The 23,860-nt window shown below is 33.4% G+C and overlaps 2 protein-coding genes across 3 annotated transcripts; one reads left to right on the top strand and one right to left on the bottom strand.

The window, feature by feature from the left end:
- Window positions 1–878: 878 nt before the first annotated feature.
- LOC112511413 (protein Brevis radix-like 2) lies at window positions 879–7,177 on the bottom strand. Of its 2 annotated transcripts, none has more exons than XM_025117018.1 (5): window positions 6,542–7,177; window positions 6,067–6,443; window positions 2,934–3,093; window positions 1,674–2,059; window positions 879–1,172 (listed from the first exon to the last, which is right to left on the bottom strand). In XM_025117018.1, exons 1-5 carry the CDS (start codon window positions 6,659–6,661, stop codon window positions 1,094–1,096), a joined length of 1,122 nt encoding a protein of 373 aa, XP_024972786.1. In that variant the 5' UTR covers window positions 6,662–7,177; the 3' UTR covers window positions 879–1,093. The 2 variants fall into 2 exon arrangements, with proteins under 2 accessions (XP_024972786.1, XP_024972787.1); XM_025117019.1 differs by having other exon boundaries at window positions 2,934–3,069.
- Window positions 7,178–17,153: 9,976 nt separating this feature from the next.
- LOC112511716 (phospholipid:diacylglycerol acyltransferase 1-like) lies at window positions 17,154–21,432 on the top strand. Its single transcript, XM_025117428.1, has 6 exons — window positions 17,154–17,584; window positions 18,498–18,720; window positions 19,004–19,287; window positions 19,681–20,008; window positions 20,216–20,475; window positions 20,949–21,432. Exons 1-6 carry the CDS (start codon window positions 17,154–17,156, stop codon window positions 21,430–21,432), a joined length of 2,010 nt encoding a protein of 669 aa, XP_024973196.1.
- The last annotated feature ends 2,428 nt before the right edge of the window (window positions 21,433–23,860 follow it).

Here is a 23,860-nt window from a genome sequence, read left to right as displayed (position 1 = left end):
TTTTTTTTTCTTTTATATCTTATCGGATAAGATTTTTGTACTGGTAATCTGACTTGGTAATGCTTATTTGGGTAAGCGTTTGATAAACGGTTCATAAGATAATTATTGAGTTCTTATATAATATATAATTATTATCTTTGTAAAAGACTATTAAATTATTAAACCTAAACCAAATTAAATTATAAGATAAAACTGAATTAGACAAATTATATAAAAGACGAGAACTTTTAAATTGTTAATTCGAAACTAATATAGATATATTTTTTTAAAATTTTTATGGGGTTTTCAAATTTATATTTTATTCAAACATAAAAACATTATCGTTTTCTTAAAAACATAAGAAACTATGTTATAAAATCGACAAAAACAATTAATAAAACAAAACATTAAAATGAAGAAGTATAGCGCTTTGGGCGAGTAGATTTCTAATATATTACAATATAATGAATTTTGTCTTTATTTTTCTTTCAGAGTTGACTGTGAACTTGATTCTTGTGGTTGACATAAATTAACGAGTAAGGTCCGTAAAAAGAATTTTCGTATAAGAGACACATCTAAACGATAACGAGTTATGTCTAATTTTTAATTTACAATTATCTGTAAATTAGGTTCATGTGGTCAATTCACTAATCGCATTAATTGAGGATTCATTCAAATTGACATTGTTATTGTTCCTTCGTATTTTCACCAATAAAGAACTTTGTAATAAAATAATATTCATTTGATGGAATGACATCTTATGAAATTTTAGTGACATCGTGTCAAGTTGCAGCCTAGGATTTGAAGCTGTTGGTCGTTTACCAAAAAATCGTTTAATGGGTAGATTCATCACATAAATTCATCGATCTCAAATAAATACGACATTCCATGTGAAATATAACTTAATACAATGTTTTACAACAAGTGATAGCCCGATAGCACGAACAACACTCGTTCGGTCTTGGCCCCGAGCTACTTAATTACCCTTTTAGAGAAGGAAAAAAAAAAAGATAGAATAAAATATATTTGAAGCTTAGATTACCAGCTGCAAGATGGCCTTCTAGGCTTCACGTAGCAAAAAGATGGATAGCTATATAATCACATCTCTTCAAACTCACAGGTACTGTTGTTGTATTCGGGCTCTGTTTTGTTCCCACCACATCCTCGCGTGCATCTCACCAAACCGTTCTCGGCTGATTCATCATTTATCACCAAATTTTGTCATCATAAACACTAATGAATCACACAGAACTGAAAATATTTTAACAACATTTATTCATAATGAATATATCTTAATATTACTCATTAATAATATTTGGTGATGAATAGTATTCAGTGACAACCAAACTATTCATGATGAATATACCCAATGGCTTGTTTGTTAGCAGCTTTATAGGTTTAATGGGACTCACAGCAAGCTAAGCTTCAAGGAGGATCTTTTATGCATAAAGCCAAGTTTTTTCCAAACATGTCCGTCCCATTTATAAAACACACCCCTTGCATCTATAAAACACCCTCCCAATTAAAAACCATCCCAACCCTAAATATAATTCATGAATAGTATCCGGTGACAACCAACCCTAAATATTATTCATGAAAAACATACTTAAATATTCATTATTAATAGTTAGATATACGGTTCCTACATGAAGTTTCTTTCCTCCACTACTAAACGCATGGTATTTGGTTCGTACCTGAATCGGACACGCCTAAGCTCCCGAATGCCACCTGGCAGTGTTCTGATTGTAATGTAGACGCCGGGCTCGTCCTGCTCCACCCATTCGGTTTCCAGATCACTTGCATTGCTCAAACAAAGCTCTCCAGATTGATCAACCTCTCGAGATGAACTTGTTCTTGCAGAAGCATCCACTGATGATGTCTCTGTCTTGGCTCCACTTATGCTCGAGAGTTTAGGCGGATTACTAGATTCATGGGTGGGTCGGATGGGGTGTTGGTCAAGTGAATCAGATGACGAGTATCCTATTCCAATTCCAGCGGGATGGTAGAAGTTCCGCGGTGGCCGCTCCTTGCTAAGTGGTGGCGTTACTGGGCTATTCTCGACGGACTCCGTTCTTGAGCTCTAAACAAGAAAGTACGATGATTAATACCACATCAATCAAACATGGGACAGATCATATAGCATTTCAACAGATTCTTCAAAATAAATAAAAGAGTAAATTCCGTTTTTTGTCCCTGTGGTTTGGTTGAAATAATGATTTTCAAATTGCGGTTTTCATCCCTATGGTTTGTAACTGATTGTTACTTTCGTTCTTATGATTTATAATTTATTGTTGTTTTGGTCCCTAGTACTTTAAAGACAGGAATTAGTTGAATGAAGAAAATCGCAATTTCCAAACAACAGGGACAAAAATCGTAATTTACTATAGAGGAAACAAAGATTTGAGTTTTTAACCCATTTTTATCTCCAACAGATTCATCAAAACGAAAAAAGTAGAAGAGAAAGATAAAAAGTCACCGAATTTGAAGAACTTAAAGAGAGAGAACATGTTTATTTGATTGTTCCAACGTCCACCTATGAAGGTGAAAACTTGGGATCACATGAGAAAAAAAGGCTTTTGATGAAGGTACCCTTATACTGTGTAAAAGTTATGTCATATTTTATGGAGGTGATGATGGTCACAGGACCTCAATGTTTACCTTCACCGGTTTCTGTGAAGACAATCACCTCCACAAGTCTTCACACAATATAAAGATATCTTCACATATATTACAATGCAGGAGACATTATCTTACATGAAGGTGCTTTTCTCACAAAAAAATGGTATTTTTACATGAACCCAACACTGAAGTTGAATGTGTTATCATTTCATATAAAAATTTATTTAAAAACCTACTGGGATATTAAATCTATTGAATATTTTAATGATATAAATAATATTGTAATCTTCAAAATAAAATGAAGAAACTGTTGGAGAAGGCTTATACAAACGAACCTCATCTTCGGATCTTGGTGGAGATGGTAATGGTACTCCTTGCTGATTAAACCGTTGAACATTGTACAACTCCATAATCTTCTCGCAGTTCTCCGACCACCATCGCTGAGCTCGCCATTTATTGAACATTTCGCGACTGATAATACACACCAAAATACTACTGAATCCAAGATAATGAATGTTTTGTATGTTTTTTGAAAAAATTCATTGGTCAAATAACAAAATACCATTACAAAATTGGCAGATAATAAATGTTCGTGTTCTTAATGAAAAATTCAGACCGCTGTCTTCAAATGCCAGTAAACATTCAGATATAGACGATATACGCATATCCCTATCGATATCAATAAGGGATGTGCCTGACCGTACAAAAACAAGAAAGGGTATCGGTTTATGGCCTACTCACAATTATCATCTAAACCACCAAGATTCATATTTCATATCATTTTCCTATAACATCCCAGGCTAACCGTACCAGATATTGTTCATCTTGTCCACTACTGGGCTCGCGTTTTTAAAACACGTCTGGTAGAGGAGGTATTCAGTTTCTTATAAAACAACCTTTTTTCCCCTCCCCAATCGATGTGGAATCTAACAATATTCAATGTCTACAGGGCAAAGAGCATTGTTTCTTATCATCTGAACACTAAGCGGCTCTTTACCAACACAAATTAGGTAATGCTAACCGAGTTAATATGAGGTCTGGATAAGAGGTTTTGACTTTTGAGTAAGCTTTGATTGAAAATGTTGTTTACCAAGTGTCCGGGTAAGCGTTGACCGAATCAAAAAAACAACTCCTTCCTTACTAGGTCGGTATCTCTGCCAGCCTATTTGTGGGTCAAAGTATATTGGCATATACAACATCCCTTCTCCTTCTTACCGGGTAAGCACCTCTTACCCATAAGAAGTCAGCAGGTAGTACTAAACATCCCCTAACACAAACGTGTAATGAATGACGAGAAACTTAAAATGGTGGGTCAAGCTTCAATTATTGGGATCCCAATGGTCTCTTCAGCAAAAATCTAATTCAATGGATACATTACCAAGATGAAATCTAGTTGAAACTAAGGGCCATTTGGTTTGACAAAATGTTTCGAGGGATTTGGATCTCGGGGAAAGATTTGAAATCTTTGGTGTGTTTGGTTTGTAGGATTTCGAATAGAATTGAATTCCATTCTTGATAGATAATTTATAGAATTGAATTCCATTCCTTTAAACCAAAAGTGAGATTGGAATGGAATTCAACTCCAAATCCTCCAAATCCCGCAAACCAATGTACTTAAGGGTTTGTTTGTTAGCAACTAAATTAGCTTAATGGAGCTCACAACATACGCGGTTAGTTAGACATGATTGTTTAGAAGTGGATTAATGATATAGAAAATAGTTTATTCAGTAAGCTTCTGAGTTTTTCCAAACATGACCCTCTCAATTAAAAAATACGCTCCTTCCATTTATAAAAACCCCTCGTCAACAAAAGTTTTCTCAATCTATGCAGACAAATTAATTCACTGTAGACAACTTTATCAATACAAGTTTTAATGGACTACCAACCAAACAGCCCTAAATGGAGATCCAAATCTATGGATGTTGAAGAATCAGAGGATAGGATGTGTTGCTCCTTTTCTACTACAATCCAATGATCCATTAGTTAATATATGTCATAATTATCTAATTCCCAAATGAATTACGGGCTGAAAAATTGTATATGGGACCCACAAGACAAGAAAAGTATATATCACCGTTTATTAAGCTGACCATTCTTAGATTTTTCTGCAATTGTCTTGTGATTTCATGTATAATGACAAATATCAACAGCCACCAGGGAACAACTTCAGTAGTTTCAGGCATAATCTCTATCAATGACCCCCTAATGCATGGTGGGCACCAGTACTAGCAACCACAAAAGATGATTTGGCCCCTACCCAGCATCACACACATACTGGTTTCCTACAGTGATTGCTTCAAATGGAGACATTACTAACACCTTTTCCATATAACCCAACCTTTAGGGACAAATGGAAGGGGTCATCATGTGATGCCCGGTGCGATTGGTAACTTGAGGGGGATAAAAATACATTTGGAAAATTGTCCAAAATGCCATTTCTGACCCCTACCCCATTTCACTTTATAGCCGCTGGTCTACATATTTGACCTAAGGAATAGCCGAGATTTTGCAACAAGCAATTTAATAAATTACCGAAATGCACTTTTTATGAATATAATATTCATAAAATAGCAATTTGAAATTGTTAAAATGCTATTTACAGAATACTAACATGGTAATACTACTCACACATAAAGTTCTACTTGCCATGTTAGCATTTTGCAAGTAGCACAAAATGTTGCTTTATGAATATTAAATTCATAAAAATAGATTTCATAAAATGTTAAACCGCTACTTGCAAAATTTTAGTCATTTCGATAAATCGAGTGAAAAAGCAACCGTAAAATGACATGAAAGCCCAGAATGGCTATTTTGGACAACTTTCCAATGCATTTTTTAATGTAAATAAAAAGATAGACAAAATTGTTAAATTACTAAACTAAATACTAAAAAATGAATTGGGGAGTCCATATTAGCTATTTTGGGGGACCTCCAATGCATTTTTCTTGTAAATAGAAATATGAGACAAAATTATTAAATTACTAAACTACTCTTCTCAAATTAAACCCCTAAAACTTACTTCACTATCAGCTCATCAGCGCAATTGCCATTTAAAACGCACCCAAAAGAACAACATATTGTGTGCATCATCCCTTTAACACCAAGTAAAAACCAAAGAAAACTGAAAAGGTCAAACAATCTCAGTTACAGGCCCCCATTCAATCAAATTCTATGGATACTGCAAAAAACTTGACAAATGAGCGGGTGTATTTTCTTCTAGTAACACAATTTAATACATTAGTTGACATATAAAATTTAATGTGATTCCCAAAAATCTGTGGTCAGTGGTCAGATTTCGAGCATTTTGGACCCACAACACATGAGTGAAAGATGTCACTGTCTCTATGTCCCATGGGGATTGCAACGGAAAACGTTCCAAGGAACGACGGTGGCCGGTGGAGGAAGAAATGGGGAGGTGGCTGAGTGCATTTTTTTAATAATAAACAATTATACGATAAGAATACAAACCTGAAACGAATACGCTTTAGATCATTGCCACCATGAGGCAGTGACACAAATGTTATGAGAACACCTGGTTCCACCTGAGCAACCCATTCCTTAAGCTCGTCTTCCTCCATAAACACAACCGACTCAGTTCGGCCGCTCACCGACGCCGGAGTACTCGCACCGCTCGAAATCCCCTTGAGTCTCGCCTCCATTTCCTTACCCCAAACCTTAGGTGTCGAATTGCCGGTTCTCTGGTACCCGCAAAAAAACCTGCCAGATACTGATCCACCTTCAGAGTCCGTATAACACCGCCGGTTAGTCGGATTGTTGTTAGACGATCCAGAGCAAGGTTTGCAGTTTTTGTATGCTCCTGATGCCTTCAACGCAATATCCTTGATCTACAAACGATGAATTAGACATCGAGTATCAAAAATAGTTGAATCAAACGACCAACCAGCAGCATTTGTCAGAAATGGAAGAAACGGAACAATCGTACCTGCGATGTGAGGTTTTTAATGGCTTGTTTGGTTCTAGGCGTAGCAGCGGTGTCTCCATCTTCCTGTTCGTTCAGAGATCCGCCATTAATCTGCTTCGAACAAGCTATACACGTCAACATATTCAATTTATCAATTATATCTTCACGATTCGAGAGTTTTTCGGTAGGATTACTGTAGGAATAACTTCAATTTCGCTTTGAATTGCTTAAACTCAATTGAGTAACAAACTAACAACACGAAGCAAACAGAATTACAACTGTCTCCGGTGAATATGAATACCACACGACTTGTACGTAAAGAGGAAAGATATAGACGCTTTACAGAACCATTAATGGCAGGAATCTTGGGCATATATCGTATGGGTATGAACAGTTTCAGACTCAGAACTTGTTGTTGAAAAGTAAAGCAAACACTGATGGCGAAACGCACGTCCTCCGCCTACTCATGCGTGAATACCAACACACAGACGGCAAAAATTTGGGGGAAGATTGTGTGACAGGGATTGTGGGAGAGAGAGATGATGGAAAGGAAGAGAAGAAACGTGTGTTTATAAAGTGATGGGTCCGAGGCGACGCCGCCGGCGAGTAGTACCGGTGGCCGTGGATTGATCGATGAAAAAGGTGAAAAGTGAAGTCTAGTGAGTAGCCACCTCTTTTGCATCGGTACTACAAATACCATCCCCCACTGTATTATATTACACGAGTTCGGTTATCATGCTACTCTTTTTTACTGTGTTTGGGATTGTTTATTTATATTAAATTATTTCGTTTTAATATTAATAATAATAAGTTTTTAGTGTTTAGATGATTGGAAAAAAATAAAAACTTATATCGGTTTATCATCGGTAATAAAAAGTTTTTAATAAGTTACTTCCTTTTAATTTATAAACTTATTTCGATGTGGTACCAATAATAAAGAGTTCTTATCGTATTGATAGGAAAAGAAAAAGGTGTCTCGTCTATTTTATCAGTTTATCCGATGTGGTACCACCATAAGCTAATCCAAACACTTTTTACAAAACTTCAGTTTGCCTCCACATAAATTGAGGAACACTTCTACAAAAAAAAAAAAAAAACATACGTTGTTTTAAATAAGCAATCCCAAACACTCTCATATTCGTACGATCTATATAATTAAATTATAAACATCTATTTTATCGGTTGTAATTATTCTTAATTAACAAAATCAAAAAAGAAAAATATAAAAACGAATGGGTGGGTTATATCGGTTGTATTTGAATGTCCTTCTATATTATAATATCACATGTTATTTTATTGGGAGAGACATATTTAGAGAAAAAAAAATTGGTTTTTGTATAAAATTGATCTCTCGAAGTTTATTGAATGATTTTTTGTATCACTAACCACTACCAAACAGTTATACATAGTTGACCGAATAAAATGTAAGTTTTATTAAACTGCTAACAAACAGAACCCTAACATCTTCTTCATTTTGAAGATGGTACATTGGACGGGTCCAATGGGTTTGGTAGACAAACCAAATTTCTGATTGGATTTCAGATATAGAAACCAAGCCTCGAATTTCGAATTTCCAATTGTTTTAGGCTCAGGTTGGTAGGGTACAATTATATGCAAGAAAAATATATTCAACCGATTTTGAGGATAAATTATATCAATTGAGATGATTAATGAAATCTATAGTAGATTTAGAAAAATAATACGACCGACAACGATTTAGAATTTCAAAATATAATAAATAAATATTTATCTGTATAATATTTAAATTACATGTTAATTTAAAAAATATAATCCCTCCATCCATAATTGAACAGGCAAACGTTTTCAAGAATGTGTAATTATTATACTTTTTAATTACAGTTTTATCCTTAATTATAGAGTAAGGGGTTGTTTGTTTACCTGTTAATAGTTTCATTAAAAGACAACATTTGATTCGTTAAGAGGAGAATCTTGTTTGGTAAAAAAATCTGCTTCTTAATGGTTCTAAAACCATCTGAATGATTTTGTATCATTGGTCCCCCTTAACCATTCAACACCCTGATTTCATTGTAAACAATTACCGAATAATTATATTTCATTTTGCAGTTTGCACTATATCATGAAAGTCGTTTAATCATTTTGACCACTTAATCATTCAGCAACGACTAAACAGTCCTTAAGAAATTTTCTTTATATCATAATTAAGAGTAAACATTTACTTTTTTAACTGGATATTTATTTCATAACATGTTAAAATAATAATATAAACATTTATATAAAAATGAATCATATTCAATGCTATAAACTATAACTTTAATAAAAAATTGATACATATTTTTTTAAAACATATATATAATTCACAACTAAAATATGGGGTATCATTGATAGAAGTTGTAATGTATAATATATGACATGTAATTACACTACTTATGGACTCCAATAACTTTAAGTTAAGGGACCATATATTAATTAAAAACGAGTACATTGTTAAGACCTTTAAAATGTTGTTATTACTTCAAGACAGTAAAGTTGGTGCACGTGCATCGGGGTCTTCTTAATGGGTCTGCCCCTACTCTCCACCTTTATCATTGTTGGTCGTTCTCCATCTCTTGTAAACGTATTCAATTTACTGTACTCTTATCTCTCTCGACTCATTCACGACAACTGCAAATATATAGAAAGTTTGCATTTGAGAGTCTATAAAATTATGATAACATTGAGAACTGGTGCATTATGTGTTATTTCACATGATTTTTTATCCGTATATGTTTGAATTTAGTGTATTGATAGACATATATTTATTTGTATCACAATATGAACATTTTTATGTGTTTGTTAAACAAAAACGACACCTAAAACATTTGACATTGTGAATGTGAACTGAATATATATCAAACAAACACATTGTGAAACAAATATATATTTATTTTAATATATTAAATTTTAAAATATAATAAATAAATGAATAATTTAGGTCATAAATTTTTCATTAAATATCATTTATGTCTATTAATAGTATTTTCTCTCTTTCTTACATATCTTTTATTTATTAAATTTGCAACGTTTTATATTTTAAAAAATATATATAATTTAATTTATTATGCATGATGTAAATAAATTTATGTAACCCATTAAGGCTTATAGTTTTTACATGTTTGGCATTATGCTTAAAATTGTCATTTAATTTATTAAAAATGTAATAATTACATTTTTTTTTAAATTACGTATCTTTTTCATTGTGGACACTTACGTTAAAAATGAGGGGAAAATAAAAATTGGAGCTGGTGTTGGGTGATGGCACTTGTCGGCCCTCCCTCCTGTCCCGCTCCCCCCACTTTGTTACCACTTGATAGACATGTTTATAATCTACCGACAAATTATTATTATGTGTAAAATTGTCATTTAGTTAATAAAAGCGTAACAAATACACTTCTCTAAAACCGCATGCCTTTTTCATTGTAGTCATTTTTTTGAAAGTGCAAATTGCATGAAAAAATAAGGTACTTTAACTTGATTTCTATTTTGGTAACGTACTTTTAAAAATTCATCTTGGTACCTAATAGGTAAAGTTTTAAACATTTAAGTACTCGGGTTACCAGTTGAAGCATTAACCCGTTATCATGCTGATGTGGTGAGTGATATGGTATTCAACTCAGTATTATTTGCTGACGTGGTTAGTGACAATGATTTTTTTTTACGTAAAATTAGTCTTTTTTTAATCTAAAATTAGTTTTCAACCGGTTATCTGGGTACTTAAATGTTTAAAACTTTACATCTTATGTACCAAAATTGAAGTTTTGAAAGTAAGTTACCCAAAATAAAAAAATCAAGTTAAAGTACGTTATTTTAGTTTTTTCATGCAATTTGCACATTTTAAAACAAATGGCATGTAAAAATCGAAGATAGTGGCAGATGAAGCCACTTTCCGACCCTCTCTCCTGTCGCACCCCCACTTGGTTACCACTTGACATGTACGTTTGTTATAATCTACTAACAATTCATTAAATAAAATATTTACTTTCTTATTTAACGTATCAATTAAACTGATACAATTAAATAAAGATTAAATTATATAAAAAAAGGCATTGATTAGTGCACATGTGATGTGAGTACGGTTGAAGATGATGGACCCATAACCCATCAAGGTCCCTGTTTGTTTCTTGTATGCGGACTGGTTTGCCTTGGTGCACCCAACCCACGCCTCATCATGTGTTTTAGCATAAACATGGTTGTGGGGTGGGGTGGGGATCGTATCATTGAACCTATATCATATGTATGGTCTCCTTATGTGATCACAATATCATTTTTTAGAGTAAATTACGATTTTAGTCCTTGTGGTTTTGAAATTATGTTTTCCTGTCATTGTAGTTAGTAATTCGTTTTGTTTTTTACACTTTTGACTAACTTTGTTAAAAAAAAGTATGTTAAGCCAGGCTCTTTTTTTCTTTTTCTTATTTGTTTTTAAATAAATTTCACTATTTGGGTAAAAAGTTGACTACCGGCAATCCCACTTGGCCTCATACCGAACCCGCTTCCAAGGACACCATGTGAGGAGCATCTTTTGACTCACTCAACGGCTTAGGCTAGTGGGGTGGGCTTGAGATTGAATAGAGGACTTGTCATGTACTTGGGCAAAGTCGTCTTACCCTTTTGCCAACTGAGCTACACGCTAGAGCCAATAAATTTCAATATTATATTATATATGTAATAAACAACCCCAACCCCAGATAGATAACCTCTTACCATAATCAAAACCGAAATTGATCCAACCCTTGGGTTTCTTGTTGTCAAATAAGATGGTTTTGTGTTGTGGAGGAAGGGAGGCGGTGTTTAGCGAGAGTGACAGTTGCTTATCTTTTGTTGTATGTGTGTGTGTGTGTATATATATAATCTTAAAAGGGGAAGGGTGGCCGAATAATCAGGTTAGGGCTAAGGCAATTGAGGAAAGTCATCGTTGATCGTTATTTGGGACGTGTGTATGTATGTATACAAGTAATAAAATAATATAATATATAAAATAATATATCATATGACATTGTATAACAGTTTTTAACAAAAATATAAATACAAGACTAAAAAAACTAAAACGTCCATATTTGTCATGGATATTTATTAATAGTGGTTGATGTCAGGGACAAAAGCCTAATTAACAAATCACAAACTATGTAATTTTATCATTACAAAAACAAATATATTTTGTGTATTTTTAACGTTAAAAAAATGACATATTTTCAAGAAGAAAAACGATACGTTTTTTACAACGTAGTTTTTAATCTTTTCAATAAATAATCGAGGGCAAATGTTTCTTTAATAAAAGTTAAAGACATTAAAGAAAGGAAAGTTAAAGGACCTGGGAGGCATTTTCCTTGTTTGGGGGGGGGGATATTAAAACAAATGAATACGGCACACGTACGTTCTAACATAATTCGAGTGTCGGATAACAGATTATAATGTTTGGATACAAACAAAATATTTGTAGTGTCGGTGAAAAGTGAAAACGATGAAAATCTATAAGAATGTATTTGACAATCATTGTATCTGTCATTTTGTAAACAGGGTTTTCCAGAGGCTAGATTTATACAGATATATCAAAAGGTAAGGATGTTGTTTTCGAGAGGACACCCATGTCATATATAGTTGATCAAGTAAGTTGTAAGTCTTATCAAGCTTATTCATCTATTAACAAATGTGTCCTAAAAAGTACACGAGAGACTATAAAGATTATCTCTGTACCTGTCATTTTTAAATAAAACGGTTCATATCCTAATGAGCACTTTTTTTGCTCCTATCAACAAAACCGAAAAATGTTCATTCCTAAAGTTCGTCCTTCAATGCCATTACACTAGATCTTGTGGTCTTAAAGTATGCCAAAGTACAGTCCTTGTACATATTATTCGCAAATTTGATGATTATTTGTTGATTTTTCAAGAGATCACAAAACAAATAAGATGTTATAACGTAGATAACTTCTTCCACATATAACGATAAAATCATACGTCATTATTAATTTTAATCATTTTGTTACAGCTAATTATTTTCATATGAACCTTAAATGTCACAGTAATTATTTAAAAAGCCATATATAAAACACCGTTCATAAGATAAGAGATTTTTTAATGAAAAAAAAAAACTTGAAATGATTCATGTTAACAAAATTTTATAAAAAATTTAATGTAAATATTTTTTTGATTAAAAAAGGTTTTTGCTTTTATGGGTTGCTTAATTGAATGGTTATAGCAAAAAAAAAAAAAGATTTTTTATTTTAAATTTATATTTTAAAAAATACAAAAAAGAATTAATGTTGCTTTTGGAACTTTGATAAAAGAAAAATATTTGATGCCTGGGGTTTCTTTTTAGAATTAAATGCCATGCTTGTCTTTATTTATTACAAGAAGAAATTCGTTCATTTTTTTTAATTCTTTTTAGTACCAAAAATTTATGTATTTATTTCTTATTAAAATAAAATAAAATGAAAATCATATAACTTTTTCTTTGAGATAAATTAATATATATATATATATATATATATATATACATACACACATTTGTGTGTGTGCGGGGTTGTGCATGTGAGACAAAGTTGTTTTCATGAGACATGATTTTTACAATTAAAACTTCAGAACAAAATGTTGTGAAAGTAAAAACGTTGAACCTTCACAACAAAAACAATGTGAAATATATATATATATGGTTGGGATCACATGCGACCAACCTATTTTTACGAGGTCCATGAGACTTTTTTTTTTACACTTGAAACTTCACAGCAAAACGCTGTAAATATAGGAAAAAAAGCAAACATTCAAAGCAAAAACACTATGAATGTTACCTTTACAATATTTTGCTGTGAAATTTCAAATGTAAAAAAATGTCTCACAAATCTTAATATCCCAAGTCTTTCTTTCTCTCCCTGTAGCTTTCTTCCCTCTTTTGTTTCCAAAGTATTTTGTGCTTTTTATCTTTACTTCATACACCCCAAAGCCTCATGCCGCCAATCCAATTCAAATTTGTTTTCCATTTTGTATTTTTTTTGTACATAACTTCTCAGATATTATAAAACTGATTAAATAATATTTTATGATGGAAATAATAATATATAAAAAAAGTGTAAAACAAGATACACATATCTTTTATATATATATATATATATATATATATATATATATTATACTGAATTTAATAAATAATCATCTTGTCGTTCTTAGCAAGATATATGGTATTTGTTATCATAATAATAAAAAAAAGTCGATCAATAACTGATTATCACGAACATAACTTCATGTTGGAACCATGCCCAGATTTTCCCATTACCAGGCCAACCTGTATAATAAGAGACATTTATAATCGACAATTGACTACTTTAACTCCAATTGCAAATACTAATTTGTCTGGCTTAAAGACATAGTTATTAAAAAGTTTCATGTCATGAAATAGCAACCGACTTTCACAAAAAAATTAGTTTTGTCTCTATGGTTATTCTCATGTGCATTTAGGTCTTAAACATCAAAAGTCGGTGTGACCCATTTTGGTTACTAATCGATGATTAACGACCATTGTACCCTTGCTTTGGCATTTTTTATTGCCATTCGGGTTTATTTTAGTAAATTTATAAACTTAAAACCTAAATCCCGCCACAACACGATTCACCAAAAGTTTGGATACTAACATTCTTTTGTCATGGGTGAATGTGATGGTTGACTTGAGAGTCATGTTGATATGTGGTACGCCTGGTTCATGAGCCAACACGATGAATCACATAATGTTGCTTGAACTGTCTTAGATGATGTTGGGGATAATGTTATGGTCATAAAGGTTAATGGTATGTGCATAATTTATTGTCATTGTGTTGCATGGGTTGTTTGTCGCTATGAACTAAACTACGGTTACTTGCTCCATTGTTGTTTACCTCATGGGGGGTGGGGGTCGCTCGTGATCGCTTATGGCCATGGACCTTTATTTTATTTTAGGGTATTGAATTTTGTTTAAAGGCGCTTAGTTGGCCTTCTAGACCGTAGCCACCTTTTAGATATACAACTCAAGTATGAATATCGGTTTCCTACATAACACGTTTATTTGATTTGTAACATAGTTATACAAACTAACGTTTTCTATGACATACATTCATTTGATTTGAGTTATTCACGTTAGCTACATGTCTAATATATAATTTTATGTCGCCCTTCATTTACTGTACATTACATGGCCGTTTATCTGATAAGTATCAATCTCATTTATTCTGCCTTTTGTTGGGATTGGTTTTTTGTTTGTATATCTTTATTCTATATTCTATCAAACTCCCATTTTGTACCTATTGCACAACTCCTTCTTTACGTAGGAGCCATAAATGTTTTAATCATTTTTGCTGTGATGTTCATAAATGGTTCAGAATATCCCAAAGACTTCCATCTTTGGACCGTTGGAGTTGGAGTCTATACAAGTCTTTCTGTTTCACTAATTATTACTATTTCCATATACATCATGATACAATATTATTTGGGCTACAAAAGCAAACTAGATTACAGAGCAAGATTTGATAAGTAATGGTTAACAAATTGGGATTCATTTATCAATAGATTTTTTTGAATTCATTATCTACTTCCTCATGAATTTATCTTGAATCGGGATCTTTCGGCTCAACTTTATTTGTATTTTAGACATTATTCTCACATTCGGTATGATACATTAACATTGGGTACGTTGAACAACTAACAACCCTTGAGGATAAGAACGTCATTGTGACACTGATGGCATGACATATTCGTGCCGGTGTAATGACTGCGTGACGTCTTTTCTGTTATATTATGGTGAGAGTGACAATTATGTCATATTAATGTATTTGATTAAAATGGCATGTACATGTAATCATATATATTGGGCCCTTCGCTCTTTATAAAAAATTGGGAGCCCAATGCTTTTTTATTTATGGGCTATTCATATTTCATACCCAATGTGACATCCTCATCCTGTTGTATTCCTATCCTAATATGAGTTATTTGTTTTAGTATTAAAATATTACATGATTAATTTAAGAGTATAAAATATTAATTTTACATTTAAAATAGTTTTAGAGATTTAATTACATTTTTTCACTCTGTTTTACAAGACAATTTTACCCTAGATGTTAAAGTAAAAATAAATAAATAAATAAATATCAAGCCTTTAAAATCTTTACGTTAGCGTAAAAGCCTTTCTACATTTTGATGTTCTTTGTATGAGTTATTTATACACCGGTAAGGAAAACGTTTATTCGGGTAAACACTTACCAAGTCACATTACCTTATCAGATGAATATGGTAAAGACTTACCCGATATGAGAAAGACAAGGACCAAAAGTCTTACCTGGTAAGTGAAGGCAACTACTCGTACCTCGTTAAGCGCCTACTGGGTAAATTGATGCATACAGTACCGTTTTGATAGATTAAAATCTTACCCAACAAATATATGATAGCGTTAAATTTTATCGATTAGCATTTACCGGGTAAGTGTTTGGTAAACGACCCCTAAATCACCTTTTTTTGTCCCTATGGTTTGTTGATTTTTTTTGTTTTTGTCCTTGTATTTTTTAAATTGGGATTTAATCCATATAGTTTACAATTTATTATTGTTTTGGTCTTTATTAACCACAATTTATTACTGTTTTCATTCATATGGTTTGTAATTATTTGTTGTTTTGTCCTCATACTTAAAACTAAGAGTTAGAGTCCGTTACTAAAAACTTACACGGTAGATTTTTACCATATCATTTACCTTACTAAAAGAACATGACAAATGCCAAGAATCTTACCTGGTAAGAATGATGATTAAAATGGAGAGTCTTACCTGGTAAGTGAAAGTGACGACTCTTACCAAGTAAATTGTTACATACGATAACATCTTGCTGGACTATAATTATACCCAGTAAAGTGAAATATAGTGTTACTCTTACTGGTAAGCGTTTGTTGGTAAGCCTTTGGGTAAATGACTCCTTAATCTTAGAAACAAAAATAACAATAAATTATAAATTACAGGAATGAAAATCATAATTTTAAAACCACAAAAATGAAAGTTCCATTTAGAACAAATTACATGGACTAAAAGCATAATTTACTCTTTATCTATTTAGAATAAAATTACATTTTCATCCCCATTTTTGTTAAAAATTGCGATTTTACCCCTTGATTTAGGAATCACGTTTTCATTTACATAGTTTGTAATTCATTGTTATATTTATCATTATGATTTACAATTTATTGTTGTTTTGATCCGTATAGTTTCCAACTATTTACCGTTTTGTTTCTTGTACAATTATAATTAAACATAAATATTAGTTTAAAAACAAAAATAATAATAAATTTAAAAAAAAAGAAAATAAAATTATTAACAAACTCCAAAAACTGAAATCGAAAATTTATCCTTTATTTATTTAATCTGTTTTTATCGGTGGTTATTATTTAACAACATAAGACACCACGATTATCGGTCGTAGATAAAAACATTCAAGGGGCCGACATTGACCAAACGTTGGCGGTAAGCCACGTTTCAACCAAACATTCCTTCTGTTTCAACCCATCCTACTAAACATACCCTTTCCACATTGTCTCCGCCGCAACCACCATATTCCACCGTCGCACCACCACTCCTTCCCCCCTTTCACCCCCAACTCAATCAATTCAATACAATGTCATTACTCCGGCGAAGAAAACGACCGGATGACGATGCCCCACAACCACCGCACACGGCAGAAGACGACGATAAGAAAGGCAAATCGCAGAAGAAATCGGCAAAAAAGAAACGGAGAAATAGCTATTCTTGTGTGGATAATTGTTGTTGGTTGGTGGGATGTATTTGTACGACGTGGTGGTTTTTGTTGTTTCTATATAACACGATGCCTGCGTCTTTCCCGCAATACCTGACGGAGAAGATCACCGGAGCGTTACCGGATCCTCCCGGTGTTAAATGTGTTAAAGAAGGATTGGAACCGAAGCATCCCGTGGTGTTTGTGCCAGGGATTGTTACCGGCGGACTTGAGCTATGGGAAGGGCATGAATGTGCCGAGGGGTTGTTCCGAAAGAGGCTTTGGGGCGGCACATTTGGCGAAATCTATCGAAGGTACCGTTGTTTCTTTCTTGTTCATATCGAATAATTGTGTTTCGGATCATGGATGTTATTTACGTAGATTTGACTTTGATTACCGGCAACTCTAATCCGGGGTCCAACCCCGGATTCGAATTTGAATTTGAATTTATTGCGTATTTAAATACAGTCACTCCGTCTCTTTACCAACTTAGAAATTGAGAGCAAGAGTGCAAAATGTATCCTATAAAATGGCTAAACTACTCGACCAAATTCATTTTTTAGCCACATTTGGTATCGAATTCCCATTTTAGCCAAATATTACGCAAATGTTTCACACATTTGCATAAATATATTTACCCATATGGGATCCTTGTGCAAATTACCTAAATTTGCGTAGGGATTTTTCTTTTTCTTTTTTGTAACTAGAAAATAGGTCTTTGTGCATATATGTCGTAAACTCAGGTTAAAATGGAAATTTGATTAAAAAAATAGCTAAAAATTGAATTTGGTTGTGGAGATTGTCTACTTCCGTCAATTTTCCCCTGATTTCGAAGTACACTTCTTGGGGGCAATATTCAATATTTTGGGGTCTGGGGCCGGTTTCTGCTCATCTTGACTTGTCCTGGTGGGACATGAAGATAACATTTAGGAAAATAGCTGATGACCATGAGGGCCGGGATTCAAACTATTGACTTATGGGGAGACCCAATACGTGACTTTTATTTGGCAGTTGAGTTGCCCCTCAACCGCTGGTCATGGGTGTGCCCGCACTCCTCTTCGTATCTTCTGTTTGTTCGTGTAAATATAAACAATGTTGTTTAGCTCTCTGCTGCTTTCCAACTCTTTTAAACAGCTTTTGTGTACAAATAAGTATTTAATACAACAAACATTTCTTTTAAATTTTCTGGCTCCACTCGTTGTGTCAGTGATTTTGGAAATTTTGCAGACCGTCATGCTGGCTGCAACACATGTCTTTGGACAACGAAACCGGTTTGGACCCTGCTGGTATAAGGGTCCGGCCGGTTAGTGGGCTTGTAGCCGCGGACTACTTCGCTCCAGGCTACTTTGTGTGGGCCGTTCTGATTGCTAACTTGGCTCGTGTTGGCTATGAAGAAAAAAACATGTACATGGCGGCATACGACTGGCGACTCTCATTTCAGAACACAGAGGTATCGCTTTACCCGCTTGACTAATCCCAGTTGTCCTGAAGATAACAATCAGTAGTGACCGTGAAGATAACAACCAGGAAAATCTCAGCGACCTAGAAAATAATAGTCAGGAAAATTCCCAGTGGTTTTCTAAAGGTAACGGTCAAAAAATCCACAGTGACGCGGAAAATAAGTCATGAAAATCCTAATAGTCAGTGGCGTTGAAGAGACTCGAATTGTTTTTGTTGCTTGTTTACATGTTTATGGATACTTGGAAAAAAGATGATCTTTTTATCTTTTGCAGGTAAGAGATCGAACATTAAGTCGTATAAAGAGAAATATCGAATTGATGGTCGAAATAAACGATGGTCAAAAGGCGGTTATCATTCCGCATTCGATGGGCGTTCTCTATTTTTTGCATTTCATGAAGTGGGTCGAAGCACCCGCTCCGATGGGGGGCGGAGGTGGATCAGATTGGTGCGCTAAACACATAAAGGCCGTTATGAACATCGGTGGACCGCTTTTAGGCGCCCCCAAAGCGCTATCGGGATTGTTTTCCGCTGAAGCCAAAGATGTTGCGTTTGCCAGGTTTATATATACTTCAATTTTGTTATGTAGAGGTTATTGTCTTTCGTTAACTTCGTCTTTACGGAATGCATCAAAATGCAACGAAGTCTGTTTTAATTCCTATTTAGAGTAAAAAAAAAATCAAAATTTTCCTATTTTGTATTAATATTGACCGATAACCCTCTGATTTTGTAACATTTGATGACTTTGATGCTAATCGTACACTTCGCCGATACCCTTTTGTAAATAGGTATAAATATCATCAGTTGTTACATGATGAGTAGGTTACCGGTCGAAATGAGTACAAAAAGAGGAAATTTTAAAACTTTGTTACATCAATAAACTAAATCAAACTTTGTTACATTTTGATGCATTAATTTACGTGATCCTGAACCATCTTTACATAAATCATAGGGGGATTGCACCGGGTGTATTGGACTCGGACGTATTTCACATTCAAACACTGCAACACATCATGAGAATGAGCCGAACGTGGGACTCGACCATGTCCATGATACCGAAAGGTGGAGAAACCATTTGGGGTGGCCTCGATTGGTCACCTGAGGAAGGATATATTCCAAGTAATAGAACGCACGAAAACGTCCATAATTCGTTTTGCAGCCAAAACGAGTCGGATAGCAAAGTATGTCAAGCACGAAATCCTAATTACGGGAGAATCATATCGTTCGGGAGAGATGTGGCGGAGTTACATTCATCAAAGCTCGAACGGATAGACTTTAGGGTAAGGTTTTTGATTTTCACAAAGTGTTACGTTGCAACGGCTCACATAAACAATTATTCTATCCTTTACAACAGAGGACATGTCTGTGTTGTGTACATCCCACTTCCGACTCTGCTCTCGAGTGGGATATTCTGGGATCGTTTGGTTTATTTTTTTTGGTTAAGTTGCAATTGATCATCACCATTTTTATTGTTTTCTTGACGTTAGGGTGCCGTCAAAGGTAAGAATCTTGCAAATAGTACGTGTCGTGATGTGTGGACCGAGTACCATGAAATGGGGTTCAGTGGTATCAAGGCAATTTCCGAGTATAAGGCGTATACAGCTGGAGACCTTTTGGATATGCTCGAGTTTGTTGCTCCAAAGATGATGGAACGCGGAAATGTTCATTTTTCACATGGTTTGGCCGAGAATCTCGACGACCCAAAATACGCTCATTACAAATATTGGTCCAATGCGTTGGAGACAAAGTAAGAATCGTTTTTGTTCTTAGCAGAGGGTTATTGGCCCAACAATGTCCGTATTCAGGTTACTGATAGAGTCCAACTTCCTTGAAGGTCAAAGGTTTCAAGTCTCACTGTGTTTTCAAAACGTTTTTCCGAAAGAAACGAAAAACCATGTATTCTCTAAACTTTTTAGGAGGAAAATATCATTTATGTTTCCTCCAAAACAAACGGAAAAAAATACTGAAATGAGTGGGACAAAAATACCCTCATATGACAAAAATAAGGAAAAGTAAGAAAAACATATATAAAGGGATATATTTGTAAAATAACATCTTTCATTTCTTTCCTTTATGTTCTTCTCAAGTTTGAGAATACAGGGCAAAAGTGAGCAGTGTGTGTAAGTTTTGTTTTATATAAACATTATATTACTTGAAAGAAATTGTAAAACTTGTTTTTGTTCGGTAAAAGCGACTAACCATATAATCGTTTGTTTTTAGATTACCGAATGCTCCCGACATGGAGATATACTCGTTGTATGGCGTCGGCATCCCAACTGAACGAGCATACGTTTACAAACTCGCTCCAACGGCCGAATGCTACATCCCGTTCCAGATCGACAACACGGCCGGGGATACCGACGAACACGTGTGTTTAAAAGATGGCGTGTACACTGTAGACGGTGATGAAACCGTACCCGCATTGAGCGCGGGATTCATGTGCGCGAAAGGGTGGCGAGGGAAAACGCGATTTAATCCCTCGGGAATAAAAACGTACATTCGGGAATATGATCATAATCCGCCCTCGAATTTTCTCGAGGGCAGGGGCACCCAGAGTGGTGCCCATGTAGATATAATGGGCAACTTCCAGTTGATTGAAGATGTCATTAGGGTGGCAGCTGGTGGTTCCGGTGAACAACTGGGTGGTGATAGAGTTTATACAGATATTTTCAAATGGTCTGATAAAATCAACATAAAATTGTAAGAATATTGTATTTATTTATTATTTTAAATTTTAAATTCATCAAAATTTAGTATTATTACATATAGTATATGTATCTAGACATATAAAATCCGGTCCCAATAATCCAAATTGGGTCTGAATCGTAATCGGTTATGATCTTAACTGGTTGGCCTAACTAGTTAAGATATTTCAAACCCAAATCGGCTCACGATTGGGCCTCTATTATTGGTCCACTAAAATGTGAAGGTTTACTTTATATTAAAGATGGTCAAAAAATTGGTTCTGGTCCCATCCAAAAAATTATAGGATTGATTCTAGGTCAGTAACCGGTCTTGGGGGTTGTTTGATTGGTTTTTCATTAAATTATGTATGAACAAAGTCGTCTGTGTGGATTAATCTATCTGTATAGATCAAAAAGGTTTTTTAGATAGAATGAGTATATTTTTTGATTGAGACGAACAATTATGGAAAAAAAAACATGACTTTCTACGTAAAGTTCCCTCATCCTATAAGCTTACTGAATAAACCACTTTTCATGTCATTAAGCCATTATCAAACAGTCATGTATAACCAACCAAATAAGTTGTGAGTCTCATTAAGCTGCTAACAAACAGCCACGTTGTCTCGCCGGGCCGGTCTCAAATCTCGTCAAGGGCCTGACCTTGATTTAAGAAAAAAAAACAATTATAACTCTTATTTTTACACTAAAATTCCAGTCATGATTATGGAGATAGGTAAATAGTAATTAAAAGCATATAAAGGTTTTGTTCTAATTATAACTCTTAATTTTATACGATCCCAAGTCCATTATACTATACAGACATAACATACGTTATATATACGTCGTCTTCCTCGCAACAACCGCCCCTCCCCCAAACGATTAGGTCTCTTTAAATCGTTACATAATATGTTATAATAATCATGAACGATCCTACATTTTCCAACCCATAACGGGTTGTAACTGGAACCAGAAACCAACTTCACAGCATCATGACCACTGCCCATAAGCAGGCCTCGTGTATTCAATTACCCAATTTGTCATACTTAATCTAAAATCACATGCAACTTAACTATTCTTGAATTCTCTCATTTGAACCCGTTTCTTTCTTTATATATAATTTTCATGTACAATATAAAAAAAAAAGACACCGACATCATCGTATATATAAACAATATTAAGAAAAAAAAAGATAAAACTGGAATAAAAAAAAAGCACACACGTTTTGATAATTGCATACTTTGCTTACATCTAAATTAATTCCACTTAATTGATTAATTAAGTTATCGTTATCACTAAAAAATATATAAACGGATAACCATTCCATATGGGTCGCCTTTACCGATATTTTAAAATCAATTTCTTCCTTCTTATCTACAATTATATATTTAAATAAACTCATCATTAAAAAACTATAAAAATAATTTATACTATATTATAAATTATTTGACAAAAACTTTTAAAAACCATTTTTTTATATACAAAGTATTATTATTTATTAATACATATTACTTAAAATTTAATATTATAAATAATTTGTATGTAAGTACAACTTATTAAAACTCTATTTTTGAATTCATATAACTAACCTGTAGATAAACATAAGATAAAAAGTTAAAATATAATTAGAATAATTATTGAGTTTTAACATAATAGTTAATTATCATACTTATAAAAATTATATTGCTAAACAAAAATAAAAATATTATTGTTTTCTAAAAAGTAAAAACCATATAAAAACCGTATTATATTGACAGAGAAAATGAATAAAATGAAATATTAAAATCGAAATACATCTCATTGTAATACGAGATTACCCTGCAAAAATAATTAAACTAAAAAGATTAACTTAATTTATAGCTTAGGGTTTAAGATTTGACAACAAATGTCTTCATTTGACATTATTTCCGATTATTTAAATCCTTTGAAACACATATCTCATATGAATATGATAAATTTTCTATAAAAAAAAGGGTTTAAGTGCCACTGAAAGTAGAATTTACTAATAAGATAAGAGTCATCATTCTTATTTACTTTATTTTTTAACATTTTCGTCCATCAAATGGATTGTTGTTAAACGTCTATCATCCAATAAATGTTTACTGGGTAGTAGTCACAACTCTCAATTACTTAGTAAAACTCTCACTTACTGAGTAAGGTTTTGGTCCTTGATATATGCATTTGATAAGGCAAGTCACTTGTTAAGTGATTTGGTAAACGATCCTTTTCTATTTGCTCCAATAAATTCTGTATCATGTTCTTTAATTGAGTGGAGATTTTTTCTTACGCTTCACTTTAGGTTTTTTCTAAATTGATTCAATTGTCATAGCATGTTTGCCTTCCAATTCCTTGATTCCCGAACTATGGATCAACAAGAATTAATTATTAGAGAAATATCGACTGTTAAAACATATTTATTTTAGGAAAACTATAAAATATATATTGAAAATA

This window comes from Cynara cardunculus (genome assembly GCF_001531365.2).
Source record: "Cynara cardunculus var. scolymus isolate 2C chromosome LG 4, CcrdV1, whole genome shotgun sequence".
Classification (NCBI taxonomy): Eukaryota; Viridiplantae; Streptophyta; class Magnoliopsida; order Asterales; family Asteraceae; genus Cynara; species Cynara cardunculus.
This window is presented reverse-complemented; position numbering and strand designations above follow the sequence as displayed.

Excerpts from the sequence above, each read along its gene's own strand:
- LOC112511716 (XM_025117428.1), top strand. The coding sequence starts at position 17,154 with ATGTCATTACTCCGGCGAAGAAAACGACCGGATGACGATGCCCCACAA. Across the intron at positions 18,721-19,003 it reads TCTCATTTCAGAACACAGAG|GTAAGAGATCGAACATTAAG; the intron begins GTATCGCTTTAC and ends TATCTTTTGCAG. Across the intron at positions 19,288-19,680 it reads AAAGATGTTGCGTTTGCCAG|GGGGATTGCACCGGGTGTAT; the intron begins GTTTATATATAC and ends CATAAATCATAG.
- LOC112511413 (XM_025117018.1), bottom strand. The coding sequence starts at position 6,661 with ATGTTGACGTGTATAGCTTGTTCGAAGCAGATTAATGGCGGATCTCTG. Across the intron at positions 6,444-6,541 it reads TTAAAAACCTCACATCGCAG|ATCAAGGATATTGCGTTGAA; the intron begins GTACGATTGTTC and ends CATCGTTTGTAG. Across the intron at positions 3,094-6,066 it reads CTAAAGCGTATTCGTTTCAG|TAGTATTTTGGTGTGTATTA; the intron begins GTTTGTATTCTT and ends TCTTGGATTCAG.